This window comes from Trichosurus vulpecula, chromosome 9 (assembly GCF_011100635.1).
Source record: "Trichosurus vulpecula isolate mTriVul1 chromosome 9, mTriVul1.pri, whole genome shotgun sequence".
Lineage (NCBI taxonomy): Eukaryota > Metazoa > Chordata > Mammalia > Diprotodontia > Phalangeridae > Trichosurus > Trichosurus vulpecula.
The window spans coordinates 75941313-75961358 of NC_050581.1; the positions used below are offsets into that span (position 1 = coordinate 75941313).

At 39.8% G+C, this 20046-nt stretch overlaps 1 protein-coding gene across 2 annotated transcripts in view; it reads left to right on the top strand.

Moving 5' to 3' along the window:
- CRAMP1 (cramped chromatin regulator homolog 1) overlaps positions 1-20046 on the top strand; it is a 119881-nt gene that overhangs the window by 85380 nt on the left and 14455 nt on the right. For both annotated transcript variants that reach the window (XM_036738512.1, XM_036738511.1), the window contains exons 9-14: positions 836-917; positions 1682-2941; positions 6080-6257; positions 8658-8839; positions 9068-9142; positions 16673-16754. In XM_036738512.1, the coding sequence (XP_036594407.1) occupies positions 836-917; positions 1682-2941; positions 6080-6257; positions 8658-8839; positions 9068-9142; positions 16673-16754 (1859 nt within the window). The remainder of the gene's footprint in view (positions 1-835; positions 918-1681; positions 2942-6079; positions 6258-8657; positions 8840-9067; positions 9143-16672; positions 16755-20046) is intronic.

The following is a 20046-nucleotide window of genomic DNA, read 5'->3' on the forward strand; positions in this document are numbered from 1 at the left end:
AAGAAATTGAAAGGCTTAGTCAACTTGTTCTTACTTTTTAAAAGAATGTTCTTTTTTGTTTTACTCTTAAGTCATCAAGAAACATAAAGGAGGGGATTCTGTGAATCTATGAACTGTTATCTAGTATGTTTTTTGAAAACAATATATTAAACTTAACAACATGGTTAACAGAATTGCCAGTTTTATTTTCTTATGAACTTTGTTTCTTCTGTGTGTTTTATAATGTTTTCATTGATATTGATTCCCTCCTTTTCCATTTTTATTTCTACTAACTCAACCATATACAATCCCTCCCCCTGCAACCAAGCCATTGTTTTCACTTTTTTTTTCCTTCACACCACAAAATCTCTGCCTCTCTACTTTCCAAGACTTGGTGAACCTTGGCTTATCATATTCCACAATTTTTCTCACACACACACACACACACACACACACACACACACACACACGGGTCTCTTACATGTTCATTCTTTAGACTTTTAAATATATAACTTATTCATATGTTCCGTTCCAAAACTTATAACTTATTTATTACCTGTGTGTTATCTGCCAATACATCTTCTGCCTGTATATTCTTTGTATAGTCATATGTGACTGTACTTTTTTTTAACCTTTGTATCACTTTTTCTAATTCTTCTCCATGTTTCTTTGTATTCTTCAATTGGTTTCTAACTTTTGAGCCTGATAGGTGATCGTGACACTCCCACCTTCCGTGGTCATGACAGATAGAAAGGTGGACATCTCCTCTGCTGTAGCTCAGGACTCACTCTTTCTCACTCCTCTCTGTGAGTTTTTCTTTGTGCTCTTGACCTTTTCCTATTTGGTTTCTTTATAGGATGATTGTAGAACTACATCGAAAGGTTTCTAGCCTCATTGAATTTCTAAAGCAGAAATGGGCATTACATGAAGTACGAATTGTATCCTTTTTCGGGCTAATTAAGGACCTCCCTCCTCTAGGCTTGGTGGCATGTGTCACTATGGACAGGCATTTTTTTTTACTTTTTGTAATCTAGATGCAACCTCATGTTGGGTAGTATTGCCTGTTTTACATCTGGGTGAATTTTTGAGGTGAGGGTGAGAGTATAATGGCTATATACTATGCGATTGCTTAGTGCCATAGTAAAAACTTGGAGCTCAGTCCTATTTTTTTTATCATATTTCATCACCCTGCTGGTCCTTGGAACATTTGTCAAGCTCTGTCTTTCGAGAGTCTGTTATCTAGTATAGACAGTATCACTGAAGTATTCATGTTATTTTCTTCATTTAAAGGAAGGTAATAGAAATCTGACTTCCTCAGTATATGTAAATTGTCTGGTCCTAGAGGGACTATTTAAGGTGGTTTGAGTTTGCTGAAAAAAGAGAGAGGCTGTCCATCATTGTTATTTCATGGTACAGTAACTGTACAGGACATAAATTGTGAGGCACAAATCTAAATTCAGTAGGATGATGGTAACACCATTCAAATGACTGTCCGTTAGCATTTAAAAATGTCTTCTGTATGTGTAACATAGTACTGTCCATGAGAGTAGAGAATTTTTGAACTAGTGGTTGAGAATCATATAGTGCTAGTTTTAGGTCATTCCAGCTTTCATATTTTAAGAATGAGGACATGTTTTGGGTGGGGCTGGGAAGGCTGTAGTCTGTATGCTCCATGCTGAATTCCTTGACAGTGTCTATTTAGCGCCAAACGTTGGATGCACGGCAGCTCCAGGACTCTAGAGATGGGGAGACAGGGGCCCAGCTTTCCAGGGAGAAGGCTACCCTGCACCTCTTCCCTGGGGAGAACTGTACACTCACGCCCCTTCCCGGGGTGGCCCGAGTGGTTCACTCAAAGGCTTTCTGCACAGTGCATTGGCAGGAAAGTGGCAAATGCAAACAGAACACGAAGGACTCTCATTTGCTGCCTCCTGCCCAAATCCTAGGCATTCAGAGTGGTCAGGGTACAGCCCGGGGCCAGGTGAAGTATCCTCGGGGAGCAACTGATGCCAAGGGCTGTGGGAGGAGTGAGAACATGGGAGAATTGATGAGAATGCCCCATCCTCCCACCGATGCTTCTCAGAGCTCTGGAGAGAGCTCCCCAGAAAGTGGCCCTAGTGATGGGGCAGCCCTGAGCCTTAGCAGCCCAGATGCTCCTGACAAGATGCCTTCAGGGCTTCATGAGTCAGGAGGAAACCTGGAAAAGACTAATGTGGCAGCTTCTACAGAAGGCAGAGATGCCCCAGTCAGTGACCAACCTTCTGTACCCACACCTGGAAGTGTATCATGTGCCTGCAGCCAGATCCCTGACCTGGAAGAGGAACTCTCTCTCCTAGATCCATTCCCTCGGTACATGAAGTCCTGCCAGGACCTTATCATCCCAGAGAAATGTTTTTGTACAGACAGATCTTCTAGGCAAGAGCCTGCTCCCCCCAGTGGGTCCACCTCTCCAGAGGCTCTTCCAACTAGTAATGTAGAAACTGCTGACTTAATAACAGGTCAAGGACCATCGCTCATCAGCGTGCAGCCTAGAGCCGAAACTCAGATTAGCCAAGGTCTGGGGTTGCAACCAGATGTTTGCACTAAGGAGTTAGCTGATGCACCTGCTGAGGACTTCCAGGAGAAGCTGAGCTCCTCCTTTACATCTCCATCTCAGGGTCAGCCTGCCACAAAGCCTCTGAAGGAGAGCCCAAGCCGGCTTGCCCAGCAGGTCAGAGAGGAGGGGTGGAACCTACAAACCTCCGAAAGCCTTACACTGGCTGAAGTCTACCTCATGATGGGCAAGCCAAACAAGCTGCAGCTAGAATATGACTGGTTGGCTGTCCTGGGGCCAGAGACAGAGACCCAGAACTCGAAGGAGCCAGGGCAGGACCCTAGCTCTGGTGCCACATCTGCAGCCTTTCATAAGCAGCGCCTGCTTAGCTGTCTCTTAAAGCTAATTTCGACTGAAGTCAACCCTAAACTGGTGAGTATGTATGTTTGTGTATGTGTCTCTCTGCTTGTTACATACTACTGTCGCTTTCTTTAAGATATGGCAAAAGTATGTAAGTGGTTTCTGTGCCATTTGGTTGGGAGCCCTATCTTTTTCCAGTTTAACTTCTTCCGTATAGCTAATGGTGTTGTTCCTGGTAGGCCGCAATGTTTTTATGTAGCAGACTTCTGTGATCCTTGTGTGCTCCATATGAACGGAGAGTGTAAGCTGAGATTGGAGGTTAAGGACTGTGTATTCAGTAAAATATCAATTTGTCATGGCTGCACCATTATCTCAATTGTACTTTGGATTTATACCACTTTGTAACTTAATCTGGTTTCCATTCTGCTGTGTCATAGGCCCTTTGAAGTGGGGAGCTGAGAGGGTCACTAGCATTAACATAATCTGGTGGCCAAAGACTTGACTTTGCTACTGATTTGCTATGAGACCTCTCGGCCTCAGTTTCCTCTTTTACTTGGTGATTTTCTAGTTCAAAATTCCCTTTGCTAGACCCAGATAAACTAAAACAAAAAGACAAACCCAAGGTTTGGCCGGGGTTAGTAATGGTTCTTGGTCTAGAATTGTTGACTCCCGGTCCAAGGAGTCACTGCTTAACACACATCGTATTAGTTGATATGGAAATGTACCTGTTGGTAGTTGCTTATTTATGTGAAATTAATGAGGATATGGATTTTTATTCTGGGACTGAGCCTCCCAGAGTTCTGTCACTCATCTTAATATAAATCCAAGCTAGTGATAATATTGGCAGGGTTCTGTAGTCAGTCTTGAGCTCAAGACTTACATTTGGGAAAAGTACTTACTGTCTTGTACCTAAAGGGCTACATAACTGTCAGTTATTATGTTGTTATTTTTATTATCCCTTTCCTAAGACAAATGTGGTTCCTTCCCTTTAAGAAAACATTTCTTTAGAAATAATTTTAGAGACAGCTCCAAAAGACTCACGATTGAAAATGCCATCCAAATCTAGAGAAAGAACTTCGGAGTCTGAATGCAGATGGATGCATACTATTTGCTTTCCTTTTCTTTGTTATTTTGTTTTGTTTCTTCTTCCTATTAGTTCTAATTCTTCTTTACATTATGACCACTGTGAAAATGTGTTTAATTTGAATGCATAAGTAGAACCTATATCACATTACATGCTGTCTTGGGGAGGGGGGAAGAGAAGGATGGGGAGAATATTTAAAACTCAAAATCTTATGGAAGTGAATGTTGAAAACTAAAAGTAAATTATTTTTAAAAAGAGGAGAAAAAAATTTAAAGGGGAAGCTGCTATTTCTACCTTTGAACTTCAAAGACTTGTTAAGACATTATTTCCAGGAGCAAAAAAATCAGAATTCATTAGCTAATAATCAAAATAATGATTATTTAGGAGCAGTTTCCACTTTAGCATTAAGATTCCTCTATGAAAGAAAAACTAAACCTTGCATTTTGGCCATAATCTGTCACAGAGGACTTAATAATACAGTGCATTTATTAATATAATATGTTCATATTAACACAATACATATAGATGCAATTTATTAATATATTTGCATTGAAAATGGAAAGAGATTCAGAATTCTTTCTGGTAAGCCAAATAATGTTAGTTCTTCCTTATAGCATTTATCAACCTTCCTTTATTCTTCTGCCTATTTCTTTTCCACTGGCTTTGGACTTCTGAGAGAGTGTTAGAAGTATATTCAGGGGAGAAAAAAAATAGAGAAAATTTTGAAGTCATGAGAAAAAATTGAATTTTAGGCGAAAATTCAAGTATTTGTACTTTCTTAATTTAGGATCATGAAAATATACAGCCTTTAACTTGTATGGTCAAGCAACTATGATGTTTGACAGATATAAAGGCCTAGAAAAAAATTTTTTATGTGAAGGAAATTTTTTTCCCTTATCAGTTATTTTTAAATCAATAAAGATCCTTAGAAAAAGTAATTTTCTTTCTCCATCTCCTCTCATTTTTAGTGGGAATTCCTAGACATGCTGTGGGACATATCTACTAAGGCTTCAAGGCTTTAACCTTGAAGGTTCAAGTTATTTATGTATAACTCTGGAATCAGATTTCACATTTTCTGGCTCCAGGTTTTCCAGTAGTTTTGCTAGTGTAAGGAAAAGTTTTAAATGTTCTTTAAAATTGGATATCTTACTTAATGTTTAATGTTCCCTTTCTTTGGTTTGAACTCTTAATGTAATAGTTGACATTGCCCTAGTTTCATCCTTTGTCACATTTTTGTTTAGTAGGTCAGGTTCCCATGTTCTACCTCGTGTGTTTTAAAATATGTTAAGCAGTGAAGTCATACTTGTAAGTTCTTTTGCGGGGAGAAAAGGCTTTTATTTTCTTGGTAGTATAGCCTAGCCTTTCTTGTAAGGAACATCTGTAGTACAGTGGGCAAGACCCTGAATTTGAATTCAGGAGACCTGGATTCACATTGCAGCTCTGTAACTTATGCTCATAAATTTAGAATTGAAAGAGTTGTAAAGGTCATCTGTCTCAGTCCCCTCCTTTAAGATGAGGAACCTCAGGCCTAGAGAAGTTAAGCGGTGTTCCTGAGTTCACATCTAAATGACAGATAGGCAGGATCTGCACCCACCTCTTCCTCTTCCTCCTCTAGAAGCTACGTTCTCTCCTCTGTGCCATGTTGCCATTTACAAGATGTAGTGTCAAACACAAGTCACTTTACCTCAGAGTTTCAGTTTCTTCATCTGTAAAGCCGAGATGATCCTTTTACCAACCACCTCATAATGAATATAAAGAGAGTGTTTTTTAAACCTTAGAGTGCTATAGAAATGAGTTGTTATTTCTGTTGGCTGTGTTTTGGGGTCTTACGAGACCTGTGCTAAACCAAGCAGCACCTCGCCCCAATGTCTACTGAAAGAGCTCAATCTGGTGGTTAAGAAATGAATGTCAATATGAAAGCAACTCTTGAAATCTTCTAGTATAATGTTTTTCTCTCTTCAACCCCAACCTTTTTTTTGTGCTAAAGACCATGTCTGTGATGCCCTTTTCCTCTGCTTCTTTGTTGAAGGAATAAAGCTTTCATGATGTTGTCTGGAGCATTTATTTCAAACTGGGTTTAGTTGTATTGTTCTGAGTGTGCACTGAATCCTACATCTCTCTCCTAGACTCCTGAATCTAATGCCATCTCTGTGGCTTCAGTGAAGCCCACTCAAGAGGAACAGTCACTGACACCCCCAGGGAAGGTGATAACCATCAGTACCCGGAGTCCCCGATGTGCCCGGAATCAGTCCACCCTCCGAAACAATAAGAACTTCTCTCCCAACTCGTCATCCAGCTCCTCAGGTGAGATGTTACGGGAACTGGGGAATCAGAGCAGCCATTTATCTAATCTCGTATCCTACCTTTGCCTTACCGGGATACTTCAGAAGTGTCCTTCAAGAACCAGATCAGTGTTTCCTGTTCAATTCAATTTAATACATATTTATTAAGCACCTGCTAGGTGTCAGTCACTGTGCCTGCCAAGCACTGGGAATACAAATAAGAAAAAGACAGTCCCTGCCCTCAAGGAGTTGGGAAGTAGGGAAGTAGCAATAGAGGAAGACAGCATATAAAAGAAAGTTGAAAAGGCAGGGTGGGGGTGGCAAACATCAGAGGGTACCCATCCTATTCTGTGGAGTTGAAACCAAGCAGAGCTGCAGATGCAAAATGTCGCATAACTCAGGAGTTGTAGCTATCACCCACAAAGATCATTAGAGTTGAGGGACACTAAACTATAGTGACCACTATAATGGTCTCACCCCTCAGCTCAGTCTTATAGAAGAGGAGAAAAGGAGTTTCTAGCCCAAGAAATATTTCTCTGAGCTAGCTTGGTGGTACTCAGAACTCATAGCATAGATTTAGAGCTCGGAGATATGTAATTCAACCCTCTCATTTTATATAATTGAGCTACAGGAATAAATTGGATAGACTTTTAAAAGATTTATTTCATTGACCTTAGTATGAAAAAAAGCATTGTATTTTTATAAGCTTTGTCTTAGATTGTAAACTCAGGTTGAATAGGGGCTCTATATATTTTTCTTTGTATGATACCTAGCCTAGTGCCTTGTTACTCCAGTCTCTTAAGAATTGACAAAATATAATTATTCTTGATTATGATCAAGAAAGATATATTTTATCATTTCTTAAGAGATTTGATATTGAATTACTTTCTGCTACATCTTCTGAGAATCTCAAAGCTATTATTCTTTATTATTTTAATGTTATTCCAAGGTTATACTTGTATGTTATGCTCCCCCCAAAAATCAATCTGTTTTTGTTATACTTCTACCATAAAATAAACAGGAACAATGCTAGAATTAAATCACCAGAAATATGGTAACTTGTGGCTGGATAGACTGAGGGAATAATTCCCGATGCTTTTGTTATTTAAAGTTGTTAATTCAGTTTTTTTCCCAAATTATTCAAACAACATTTAAAGAAATCATTCAGTGCACATTTCTAGTGACTGATAACTGTATAAACCTACCTTGTTAGTTTTTTAGTGCTTAGTTATCCTGAGAGCTCAACATTTACAAAATAGGTCGTCTCTAAGTGTGGTGAGCATTGTAAGGTATTAAGGAGACTCAGAAAAAGGCTCTTAATGATTGTAATTTTTTTGTCTCTTAAACTCTTTTCCCCTTTTGCTAGTTGACAAATACATGAACATCAAATGTTGTCACTTTCTAAAACGCCAGTTCTGTTAGCCCTATCCATAGAGCTAGTGTTTGATAAAGTTTACAATTTGTGGCTCTTATCGTTTCCTCCAATAACTTGTGAGCCGTACTCTTTAAATTGGTCCCATTTCACTTCATATTCTGTTCTGAAAATGAGCACAGAACGGCTAACTCGAAGATTTATTTCTATGTTTTAGCCAAGAGAGAGGGGTACCATCTGATCAAATATGAGAAATAGAGCCATATTAATAATGCTAACACCTGGCACTTATGTAACACCCACCACGTAGTGCCAAAGACTGTCTTATTTTATCTTCGTGACAACTCTGGAAGGTAGGCAATACTCTTATACTCATTGTACAGCTGACGAAAGCAAGGCAAACCAGCTGAGTGACTTACCCAGGGTGCTCTAACTGCTGTACCACCTAGCTGCCCCCAGGAGTCCCTGAGTTCAAGATCCTGGACAGGTCAAGTCACTCGACCTCTCTTTGCCTTAGGTTCCTGAACTGTAAGGTGGGAATAATAGCAGTACTGACTTTGTAGTGTTGTTATTGGGGTCCAATGAGATAGTGTTTCTGAAATGTGTGGCATAGCTCTTGCTATGTAGTAGGCATTATATAAATGCTTACTCCTCCCCCACTTCTCCGCCTCCCCTCCCCCCCCTCCGCTGTAAGAGAGAGAAACTAGAAATGCATTGTTTATATGTATCAAAAATACAAAAATTCCATGCCAAATGATTCATTCTCATAGTTTGTCATATAATTTTCCCCAAAATTTGATTATCGCGGAAGACAGTGTATCACAAAAGAATCCTGTGATGAGGTCCCAGCTGTGTCCTTTCCTACCTTTCTGACCCTTGACACGTCGTCACCTCACCATTCTCAGCTTCAGCTTCCTCGTCTGTAAGATGAGGGTAGTGGACTAGGTGACTTCTGAGCTAGCTCCCTTCCTGCTATGAGTTGAAGATCCTATAAACTTTTTATCTCTGCTAACAACAGTAATTGAAGCCATCCATTTTTTTTCTTTTAAGGTTTGAGAAACCCTCCAAGACCTCTTCTGGTAGCTGATCCATCCAGTTCAGGAAACAGTGATTCTGATGGGGGGCTTTTTGCAGTCCCAACAACTTTGCCACCCAATAGCAGACATGGAAAGCTCTTTTCTCCTAGCAAGGATGCAGAATTGACTTTCCGACAGCATCTTGACACAATCAGTGTAAGTGCAGAAAGAGCATAATCTGAAACGTGACTGGACCTGATCTGTCTCCACAGGAGATGAGCTCATACATTAGTCCATAGATACTGTAAAGAGCTTGCTTCTTATCAGGCATGATCTCTGAAAGCAAGATTCACTTCCACAGACAGAGAGCATCATTTGGGTGGTGGTGTTTCTGAAGGAGATAAAAGGCCTCACCTCTTTCTCACCTCATGGGTTCCTTTGCAGATGCAGTCGGATTTCTTCTTGCCAAAGCCAAGGAAGTTACGAAATAGACACTTGCGGAAGCCATTGGTGGTACAGGTCAGAAGAGAGCTCGTTATTGTACCTGTCTGTGGTCGTAAAAATTAAGTTCTAGGATTTAGGGCAGACTTTTTTCTTGGTTTTATCACTAATTGTTTCAACTAGTATAAATGATCTTTTTTCACTCAGCTTTAATTTTTCTGTGTTTAAAATGGTATGAATATCTGCCCCCTTCTCTACCACATATGTTACTCCATATGTAAAATAACATACTTGTTTATTAGGAAGTATAACCTTTAAAATCAAAGATCACTTCCACAAAGAGAAGGAGGGCAACAAGCGGCCAGCTGGGCATCTTCCACCTGCCTTAAAGTACTCTACCCTGCAGCCGCCATTGTACTGCTGAATGAAGGGGTAGAAAATCATGTGACTGTTCTGACTGTATCCACTACAAATTTATGTTACACAACCACAATTGCATCCCCTCTGCTGCCAGGCAGTCCTGCTATATTTCCTTTATCAACTCACTGTCCCACTGTCCATAGCAGCTCTTCTAAACCTTCTCATACCTCTTTAAATCTTTCATGGTTTAAACGCTTTAAACTGTGCTCCCCTCTTCCCCCCCCCCCCCCCAATGAGAATCTTGCCTCATATTTTACAGATGAGATTGAGGCCATTTGCCATGAGCTCCTTCTTCTTCCCTCTTTCTGATCTCCTGTTACTCAGGTGCTTATTGGCACTCTCTCGTCCTTCACTCGTGTCTCACGCGATGAAGCGGCTTTACACTTTACCAAGGCTAACCACTCTACTTGTTCAAGGGATCCCACTCCATCCTGTCTCCTCCAACAGATTCTTGTCTTTATCCCTACTCTATCGCTTATTTTAACTCTAAATCTGTCTACAGACTCCTCTGCTGTCTCCAAACATACCCAGGACGCTCTATCCTCAGAAAAACCTCCCTTGATCCTTCCATCTCTGCTAACTGTAGTCCGTGGTAGCCAAATTCCTTGAAAAGGCTATCCGCACTAGGTGCCTCCCCTTTCTCTCTTTTTATTCTCTTCTTAACCCCTTCTAATCTAGCTTCTGACCTCATCATTCCACTGAAACTGTTCTCTCTAAGGTTATCAGTGATTTTTTTTAAACCCAATCACACAGTCTTTTCTCTAGCCTCATTCTCCTTGACTTCTCTGCAGCCTTTGACACTGCTGATCACTCTCTCCTCCTTACTCTCATCTTGCCAGGTCTTCAGGACACCACTCTGTCCTGGTTCCCCCACCTATCAGACTGCTCCTCTGTCTTCTTTGCTTATGTCATCCTCCAGATCATGCCCTTCAGCTATAGATGTCCCTCAACATTCTGTCCTGGACCCTCTTCTCTTGTCCCTCTATACCACTTCACTTGGTGATCTAATCAGCTCCTGTGGATGTAATCACCATCTTTATGTTGATGATTCTTAAATCTAACTGTCCTACTGGAAACTCTGTGCTGACTTCCAGTCACTTATCTCCAAGTGCCTTTCAGATATCTTAAACTCGGTGTCCAGTAGATGTATTAAACTGAGTGTTTCCAAAACCAACTCATTATCTTTCTGCCTAAGGTCCCTTCCTCCTACCCCCTATTATTTTAGTGGGTCGAACTATCCTGTCTGTCTTTCAGGCTTTCAGTGTATGTATCATGCTTGACTCTTCACTCTCTTTCAATCCCCATATCCAAGTGTTTGCCAAAGCCTATCAATTTCACCTCTGCAACATTTCTTGAATGTTCCTCCTTCTCTCATCTGATATTGCCAGCACTCTAGTACAGGCCCTCATCATCTCATTCCTGGATTATTGCAATAGCCTGCTGGGGTGTCTGCCTGCCCCAGGTCTCTCCTAACTCCAGTCCATCCCACATTTAGCCACTATGATGGTTCTCCTGAAGTGTAGATTTGATCATATCACCCCACTATTCAATAAAGTCGTGTGGCTTCCTATTGCCTCCAGGATCAAATAAAAAATCCACTTGCTTTCAGTGCCCTTGGTAACCTAGTCCCCTCTTGCCTTTCCAGTCTTCTTACATCTTACTCCCCAAGATGTACTCTTCCATCTGATGACACTGACTCTGCTGTTTCATGAACAAGACACTCCATTTCTTGGCTCTTGGTATTTTCTCTGGTTGTCCCCCATACAGTGGCTTCCCTGACTTCATTTAAGTTTCAGCCAAAATTCCATCTTTCACAGCAAGCTTTTCCCAATCCTTTTTAATTCGAGTGACTTCCCTCTGTTAATTATTTTCTGTTTACCCCAGATAAACCTTGCATTTATATACTTGTTTGCATGTTATCTCCCATATTAGATAGTGAGCTCCATGAGGCCAGGGACTGTCTTTGTCTCTTTTTGTATCCCCAGCACTTAGTACAGTGTCTGACACACAAGAAATACTTAATAAATGTTATTTATTGATCATTGCAAAGGAAAAGTAATAGGAGTTTCACAGGATTGAGAATCACCTTTTTATTTTTGTTTCATGCGTTCCATGGTCATAGAAGAGAAAAAGGGAAGTTGCGGTGTCCAGACCCTTCAGCAGTTTTGCTAATGAGAAGGAGGTAGAGGGAGAATCTTCCCATTTAACCCTCAGTGCAGCCTTGTAAGGCTAGAGTTATCTCCGTTTTATGAATGAGGAAACTGTGGCTAAGAGGTTACGTGACTTGCCAAACAAAGGTCTAGCACTTTAGTACATACCAGTATAGTTCAATTCAGTAAGCATTTGTTAAGTGCCTGCTGTTTGAAAGATATTGGGGGATATAAAGACAGAATGAAAAACAGAACCTGCTAGAGCTTAGGCTCCTCTGACATGGCTCTTATAGTCAGGGTCACGATCAGCTTTCTCTGGTGCTAGGAGGAGGCATCAGGGCAGCTTCTGGATGGGAGAACACACTACGTATTCAGAGTGTTCCATCTTAGTTTCTTTTCAGATGAACTTAGCTTTACAGTTATTTCTATTAGATTAATAACTTAAACCTATTTTTTTAAAAATCCTAATACAAATGTAGGGATAGCAAAATATGAATAATTATGTTAAGAAATCAAACCTCAAAGCATTAAAACTCCACATTTAGATTAAAAGGTATACTTTTAAAAAGTTATGACTGTCTTTTTCACTGTGCCTTGATTTGTTGTTCATCTGTGTACTTGGGTTTTCTTATACTTTTTTTGCTCATGTATAGTGAATGTGCATTTCATATTGCTAATTTTGTTTTTCTTCATGCCTTATGATTTCATACGTTCCCACATTTCCTTATATTCTGCATATGGAACTTTTTAGATTAATGTTTTATTAAGGTTATATAATGGCAGAAGGCATCTTCTAATGTCTCATGGTGGCATGAAAGTAGCTCCAGGTCCTCAAAGGCTAGAGAGAGCTAAGGTTCTGGTGAGTTTGTTGTGTTGGGAGGTTCCATAGCACTTCATCACAAATGTTATCTTTGATACTGTATCTGCTTTCAACAGTTAGTCTGCTTACTAGGGGATGGATTCTTTGGCCACAGCAATTTGCAAACAGAAAAAGACAAAATGACCCTCAGGCTTGGACCCTTACTGCCTATGGAATAGTAGGGCATGTCACGGAAACTCTGCCCCTCCCGTTCCTGATCTACAAAATCAAGGGGCTGAACCACATAGCCTTTGAGATCCCTTCTAGCCCAGCATCTGTTCTCCTGTGACCTCTTTGGTTTCTCCAGTCATGTTGACAGAAAATTAGGAAGAGGGCTAAAAGTAATAGTTTTCTAGATTGTCTCTAGAATATACAAATGGATCTATGAGCTCATCAATATGGAACTTCCTTCCAGTGATGCAAATTTCAGCTCCACCATACCTTCTTAGCCTGTGTGACTCTTGTCCATATCCTCCTATGAGCTTCCCACAGGGTTCCACTCAACAACGAGGCTTTTCCTGGCTCCTCCTGACAAATATATGACCGAAGCATTCTGACGATCCACTTGTCATCCCATGTGACCATCCCATCTTTTCTTCATGTTATAATTCCTTGATGACATCTTTTATTTCTATTCTTTCTTGCAGCCTGCTCACACCTAGCACATGTGTTTACATGTAATACACTTACGTGTGTGCATATGCATGCTGTATTGCATATATCAGAACACCTTATAAATGTCAGGTATTTTGCAAATTTGAGTATTAGAAACATACCATTTAGAGGAAGGGTTTTTAGCCTTTTTTTGTGTCATGGACTCTTTTGACAGTGTGATGAAACCTATAGACCTCTTCTCAGGATAATGTTTTTAAAGGCTTGCAAAGGAAACTAAATATATTGATATTGAAATGTATTTAGCAAAATATTTTATTGATATTGAAATATTTATCAGAATATTTTTTTAAAATAAATTCACTTCTCCTTTCTTAAGAAGCTCTAAATTTTAGAAGATTATTTTTCATTTAACGGAAGTTTCCACCATAAGATTCCTTCAACTAGTACATTTCTTGTTGTATTTACAATGTTACTAGATTTACAGAAATTGTATTTGTACAAAACTTTTAGTAGTACATCCTTATATAAAAATTAAGTGCACCTCTGTGGTTCTACAAAAGGAAGAATTTGCTTCATATTTAAAAGAAAAAAACTACTTGAAAATTAGTTTGGAGATGGTGGAATTTTCTTCCCTATCTGTTTTAGATCATTTTGATACTGTTGTTCTTAATAAGAAAATGGACTGCATAAAAAGTGAATAAAGGACTTGTATTGTAAATATGTTCCAATAGCATTTATGTTGCACTTGAAATTTTGCAAATTTCTTTGTATATATATCATCTTATTCAGGCCTCAGAACTACCCTTAGTAAATGGTTACCACTTAGTAAATGGTTATGTAAGTGAGCTACAGCTGCAGTAGCCTAACCTGTTGGTTAGGAATAATTTCTCAGAGAAGTTTAACTCTCAAAATATTCACCACAAAATCGAGCCAGAAAACTGTTTCCGGCAGTACACACTTAATCTCCTTCCAGGCATAGACATGGTGATTCAGAGTGTCAGGGTCATTTTTTAGTACACGGATCCCATCATGTCTCAAAACAAGTGAAGATGAAGCGTAAGGTCTAGCTAATGCAATTCCTTTTAAAAGCACTTAGAGATGAAAGGAGACAGAATCCTAGTGGAGAGGGAGGGGCTAGAGTTGGAGTCAGGATACCTGAGTTTGAATCCTACTAAAGCCACTTACCAAGTGTATGACCAAGGGTATATTTTTTAATCTCAGAAGGTTACTATGAAGAAAGCACCTTGCAAACCTTAAAGTGCTGTACAAATAAATTGTTGGTAAATAGATGCGAAATGGAACAGAGTTGCCAGCATTTCTAATCATCGGTAACTGTACTGTGGAAACAACACATTTACACATTTGAATTTGTTACTTCAATTTGGTACACGTTAAGTGCCTACTATGTGAAAAGCATTGTGCTAAGAGATAACCAAGATAAAAATAAAAGTAGCTGTTGCCTTCAAAGAATAGACATTTCATGGTTTTGTTGGGACTTTTTAATGGGAGTTAAACTTCTCTAAGAAATGCTCATAACCAGAGTAAGTATCCAAGTAGTGAATGCAAAATAATGTTAAATGAGCTAAAGTGCACCTGAGGTGAGCCTTGAAGAGACCTAGCCGTTCCTAGCTGTACTCACTAGATGAAGAAATAGAAATTCACTTGACGTCAGGAACAGCAGTTAGAAGGGAGAGGCTGGAAAAGACAAACACACTAAGTCAAAATCCAAGCTAGGGATAACACCGTTTTTAATCACGGAATTTCAGAGTTAGAATGGGCTTCAGCAAACATCTAATCCACGCCATATCAAAAAGCAGTCCTCAGCATAACATCCTTGAGAAGTAGTTATCCAGATGTTGTGTATGCCTTCAGTGAAGGTAGAACCCACCACCTCTTCAGGCAGCCCATTCCACTTCTGGTTAGTTGCACATGTTAGCATGTTTTCCTGACATTTTCGTTTGCATTACTGTGATTGCTGTGCAGATTATTCTTTGGTTCTGCTTTCTTTGCTCTTTCTGAAGTCTTCACATCTGTCCTTTCTTATTACACAATAATATTCCTAACCCTAACCCTAGCCCTAGTTCAGCTGGGCGTTTGCCCCTAATCCACTATCTTGGCTCCCCCATTTATTTTCTTTTTTCTAATGATGTTTGTTTCCTTACTTTACTTTTTTAAAATATATTTTTATAGATATCTTTTGTTTTTCCATTGTCTAGATTTCCCCCTCTGTGCCTCCTCTCTCCTCTCCCAAAGATGAGTTTCTTATGACAAAGAGAAGGAGAAAGAAGTGGGAAAAAAAAGTTCAGCAAAACCTGTCTGCCGTATTTCATGCTGTGCCCAATGCCTTATTGGGGAGGGTCCCTGCCTCCCTGTACGGGAGGGAGAGGTGTTATTGCATGTAACTGGTTGAGGATCGAGTCATTTAAAATTTCTCTTGTGCTTACTGTTCCTTCCATTTCCATTGTTGTAGTTATTGTGCATTTTGTAATTGTCTTCAGCGGACTTTTCTCTTTCTGTCTCTACTTGATTTTGTTAATATCTCCTTATTTTCTTTCAATGGGTGAGAAAACTGACGCCCATAGGAGTGCAGTGGGTTGACTATGGTCATACAATCTCTAAGTGACAGGTGACAGAAAATTTGAAATTGTGTCTGAATCCCACATCCAGCATCCTCTCCATGTCATCACATTGCTCAGACTAGCATGGCACCTGAGAGGATGGGTGCTGTGTCTCGAAATTCCTCCTTCTGGTAGTGGGTCCCATAATTATACCCTTGAAAGCAGTTTCTGAGTCTTCTTACTCCTTGGTGACTCCTCCACTAATCATTTCCCTTTCCAAAAATCTCTAAGTGTTGAAATCTACCTATCCTTCTAGGTAAATTCTAATGCTACTTCCCCTCAATTAAATCTTCCCCAATTCCCCTCCTCCTTCCAATGCTCTTATCACTTTCTACTTTATCTTATATTTATTTGTGTGTGTCTAAATGTGTATATATATGCATACATGTATAAATGTGTGTTTATACATACGTAAGTCTATATACAAAACACTTTCAACTAACTTGTTAGCTCTTGAGAGTAGGAATCTGTTATTTATCTTTGTCTAAATATAAGATGTTCTACAATTAGGTCCAGAATGAATGTTTGTTAAATCAGTGAATATTGGAACATTTCAGAGACTTTAATGTTATTCATTTTTCTCAACACCTGTGTAATTGGTGATTATCATTGCTCTTTCTTCCTACTATTTCAGGAATTAAGAAAGTAACCCAACCTATTTGAAAGCAGACCCTATGAGATGATTCCAACTTAATGAGGATCAGAAAAAATGTATAATGTTAAGGTGTTTATTGTTCATAGTTTGAAACTTTCAGATAAAAGTGTTTGAGTCTTACTCAGACAGTTCATTGCTTTCTTGTTTCATAGGCTCCTTCATAAGGAATTTTTGTTTCATAATACTCAGCCATGTTTTATTTACAATGTTTATTTTGAGTATGTCCTTTTTCTTAAGTCTCTTCTAAATGAATTTGACTCCTGTACCTGTGCCCTTTTTTTTTCTCCTTAGAGAACACTGCTCCCTAGACCATCAGGAAATCCATCCCATAATGTGTGTTCTTTCTCCATCATGTCAAATTCTTCTATAACAGGTAAGTGTTTGTGGTTCCCACAGTTCTTCCACTTAAATTTACCTGTGATTTTCCTTAATTTGGATTATAAATGTACCTAGCATGAAAGAATTGATCCCTTGTCATGTATAAATAACATCTATGCTTGAAATACTTTTGAAATACTATTTAATGCTGTACTATATTTTTGGAGAGGGGCTTGTAATCTCTACTGTTACATCTTGCCTGGTGACTATAGTTTGCTTTTCTGGCTTCTTTTTGTAAATGATTAGTTCTGCCATAACTCCACAAGAATTTCTAAAAATCAATGAAACTATGTAAAATTGAGCAATAAAAACTGTAGGACTTATGTTGAAAATGGGGTTGGGACACGACTCAAAAAAATTCATCAATGACACATTAAAATAAAGGAACTGATGGGGGGCGGAGCCGAGATGGCGGCTGGTAAGCACAGACTAGCGTGAGCTCCATACCAAGTCCCTCCAAAAACCTATAAAAAATGGCTCTGAACCAATTCTAGAATGGCAGAACCCACAAAACAGCAGAGGGAAGCAGGGCTCCAGCCCAGGACAGCCTGGATGGTCTCTGGGTGAGGTCTATCCCACACGGAGCTGGGAGCTGGGAGCTGGGAACGGAGTGGAGCAGAGCCCAGCCTGAGCGACGTGGACCAACAAGACCAGCAACCGGACAGAGTGTGCCCTAGCGCCCTGAGTCAGTGAGCTGCGGCAGGTACCAGGGCTTCTAAACCCACAAACACCAAAGACTGCTGAGAAGGTTAGTGGGAAAAGCTGCGAGAGTGGAAGGAGTTCGCGGTTTGGCTTCCAGCCCCGGGGGCAGCTACGGCTGTTTTTGCTTCCGGCACCAGGCCCACCTGGTGGGAGGAATTAAGTGGCGGATCAGAGCAGGAGTACACAGCCTGCTGAAGATCTAAGCTCAGTTCCGGTTAGGGGTTCTTGGGGAAGGAGCAGTGCTGGTGTGGCAGAGCTGGCACCTCCCCCCCAAAAAGGTGGAACATAGAACTCTCTAGTCTACCATCAGTCATACCCCACTGAAAAACTCAAGGGTCAAGTTCGTTGGCTGGGAATATGGCCAGGTAGCGAAATTGCACCCAGATTCAGTCTCAGACTTTGCATTCTTTCTTTGCTGACAAAGAAGACCAAAACATACAGCAAGAAGAAGTCAACAAAGTCAAAGAGCCTACAACAAAAGCCTCCAAGAAAAACATGAACTGGTCCCAGGCCATGGAAGAGCTCAAAAAGGAGTTGGAAAAGCAAGTTAGAGAAGTAGAGGAAAAATTGGGAAGAGAAATGAGAAGGATGCGAGAAAACCATGAAAAACAAGTCAATGACTTGCTAAAGGAGACCCCAAAAAATACTGAAAAAATACACTGAAGAAAACAACACCTTAAAAAACAGACTAACTCAAATGGCAAAAGAGCTCCAAAAAGCCAATGAGGAGAAGAATGCCTTGAAAGGCAGAATTAGCCAAATGGAAAAGGAGGTCCAAAAGACCACTGAAGAAAATACTACTTTAAAAATTAGATTGGAGCAAGTGGAAGCTAGTGACTTGATGAGAAATCAAGATATTATAAAACAGAACCAAAGAAATGAAAAAATGGAAGACAATGTGAAATATCTCCTTGGAAAAACCACTGACCTGGAAAATAGATCCAGGAGAGATAATTTAAAAATTATTGGACTACCTGAAAGCCATGATCAAAAAAAGAGCCTAGATATCATCTTTCAAGAAATTATCAAGGAGAACTGCCCTGATATTCTAGAGCCACAGGGCAAAATAGAAATTGAAAGAATCCACCGATCACCTCCTCAAATAGATCCAAAAAATAAATCTCCCAGGAATATTGTCACCAAATTCCAGAGCTCCCAGATCAAGGAGAAAATACTGCAAGCAGCCAGAAAGAAACAATTTGAGTATTGTGGAAACACGGTCAGAATAACCCAAGATCTGGCAGCTTCTACATTAAGAGATCGAAGGGCTTGGAATATGATATTCTGGAGGTCAATGGAGCTAGGATTAAAACCTAGAATCACCTACCCAGCAAAACTAAGTATCATGCTCCAAGGCAAAATATGGATTTTCAATAAAATAGAGGACTTTCGAGCTTTCTCAGTGAAAAGACCAGAACTGAATAGAAAATTTGACTTTCAAACACAAGAATCAAGAGAAGCATGAAAAGGTAATCAAGAAACAGAAATTGCAAGGGACTTACTAAAGGTGAACTGTTTTGTTTACATTCCTACATGGAAAGATAACATGTATGATTCATGAGACCTCAGTATTAGGGTAGCTGAAGGGAATATGCATACATATATGTTTATGTATATATATATGGGTGAATGTGTATGTATGTATATATCTATGTGTGTTTGTGTGTGTGTGTGTGTGTGTATATATATATATATATATATACATATATATATATATATATACATATACACACAGAGAGACAGAGAGAGAGAGAGAGAGCGCAGATACAGGGTGAGTTAAAGATGAAGGGAAGATATCTAAAAGAAATAAAATCAAATTAAGGGATGAGAGAGGAACATACTGAGAGAGGGAGATAAGGAGAGATAGATTGGGATGGATTATCCCCCATAAAGGTGGCAAGAGGAAGCAGTTCTGTGGGAGAAGGGGTGAGGGCGGATGAGGGAGGAATGAGTGAACATTGCTCTCATCAGATTTGGCCTAAGGAGGGAATACCATACATACCCAATGGGGAATCTTACCCCACAGGAAAGAAGAGGGAAGAAGATAAAAAAAAATGGGGGGGATGATGGAGGGGAGGGCTGATGGGGGTGGAGGTAGTCAAAAACAAACACTTTTGAAAGGGGACAGGGTCAAGGGAGAAAATTCAATAAAGGGTGATGTGTTGGGAAGGAGCAAAATATAGTTAGTCTTTCACAACATGAGTATTGTGGAAAGGTTATACATAATGATACACATGTGGCCTATGTTGAATTGCTTGACTTCTTAGGGAGGGTGGGTGGGAAGGGAAGAGGGGAGAGAATTTGGAACTCAAAGTTTTAAAAACAGATGTTCAAAAACAAACAAAAATGTTTTTGCATGCAACTAGAAAATAAAATACACAGGCAATGGGGTACAGAAATTTATCTTGCCGTACAAGAAATGAAGGGAAAAGGGGATGGGAGGGGAGTGGGGTGACAGAGGGGAGCGCTGACTGGGGAACAGGGCAACTAAAATATATGCCATCTTGGAGTGGGGGGGAGGGTAGAAATGGGGAGATAATTTGTAATTCAAACTCTTTTGAAAATCAATGCTGAAAACTAAATAT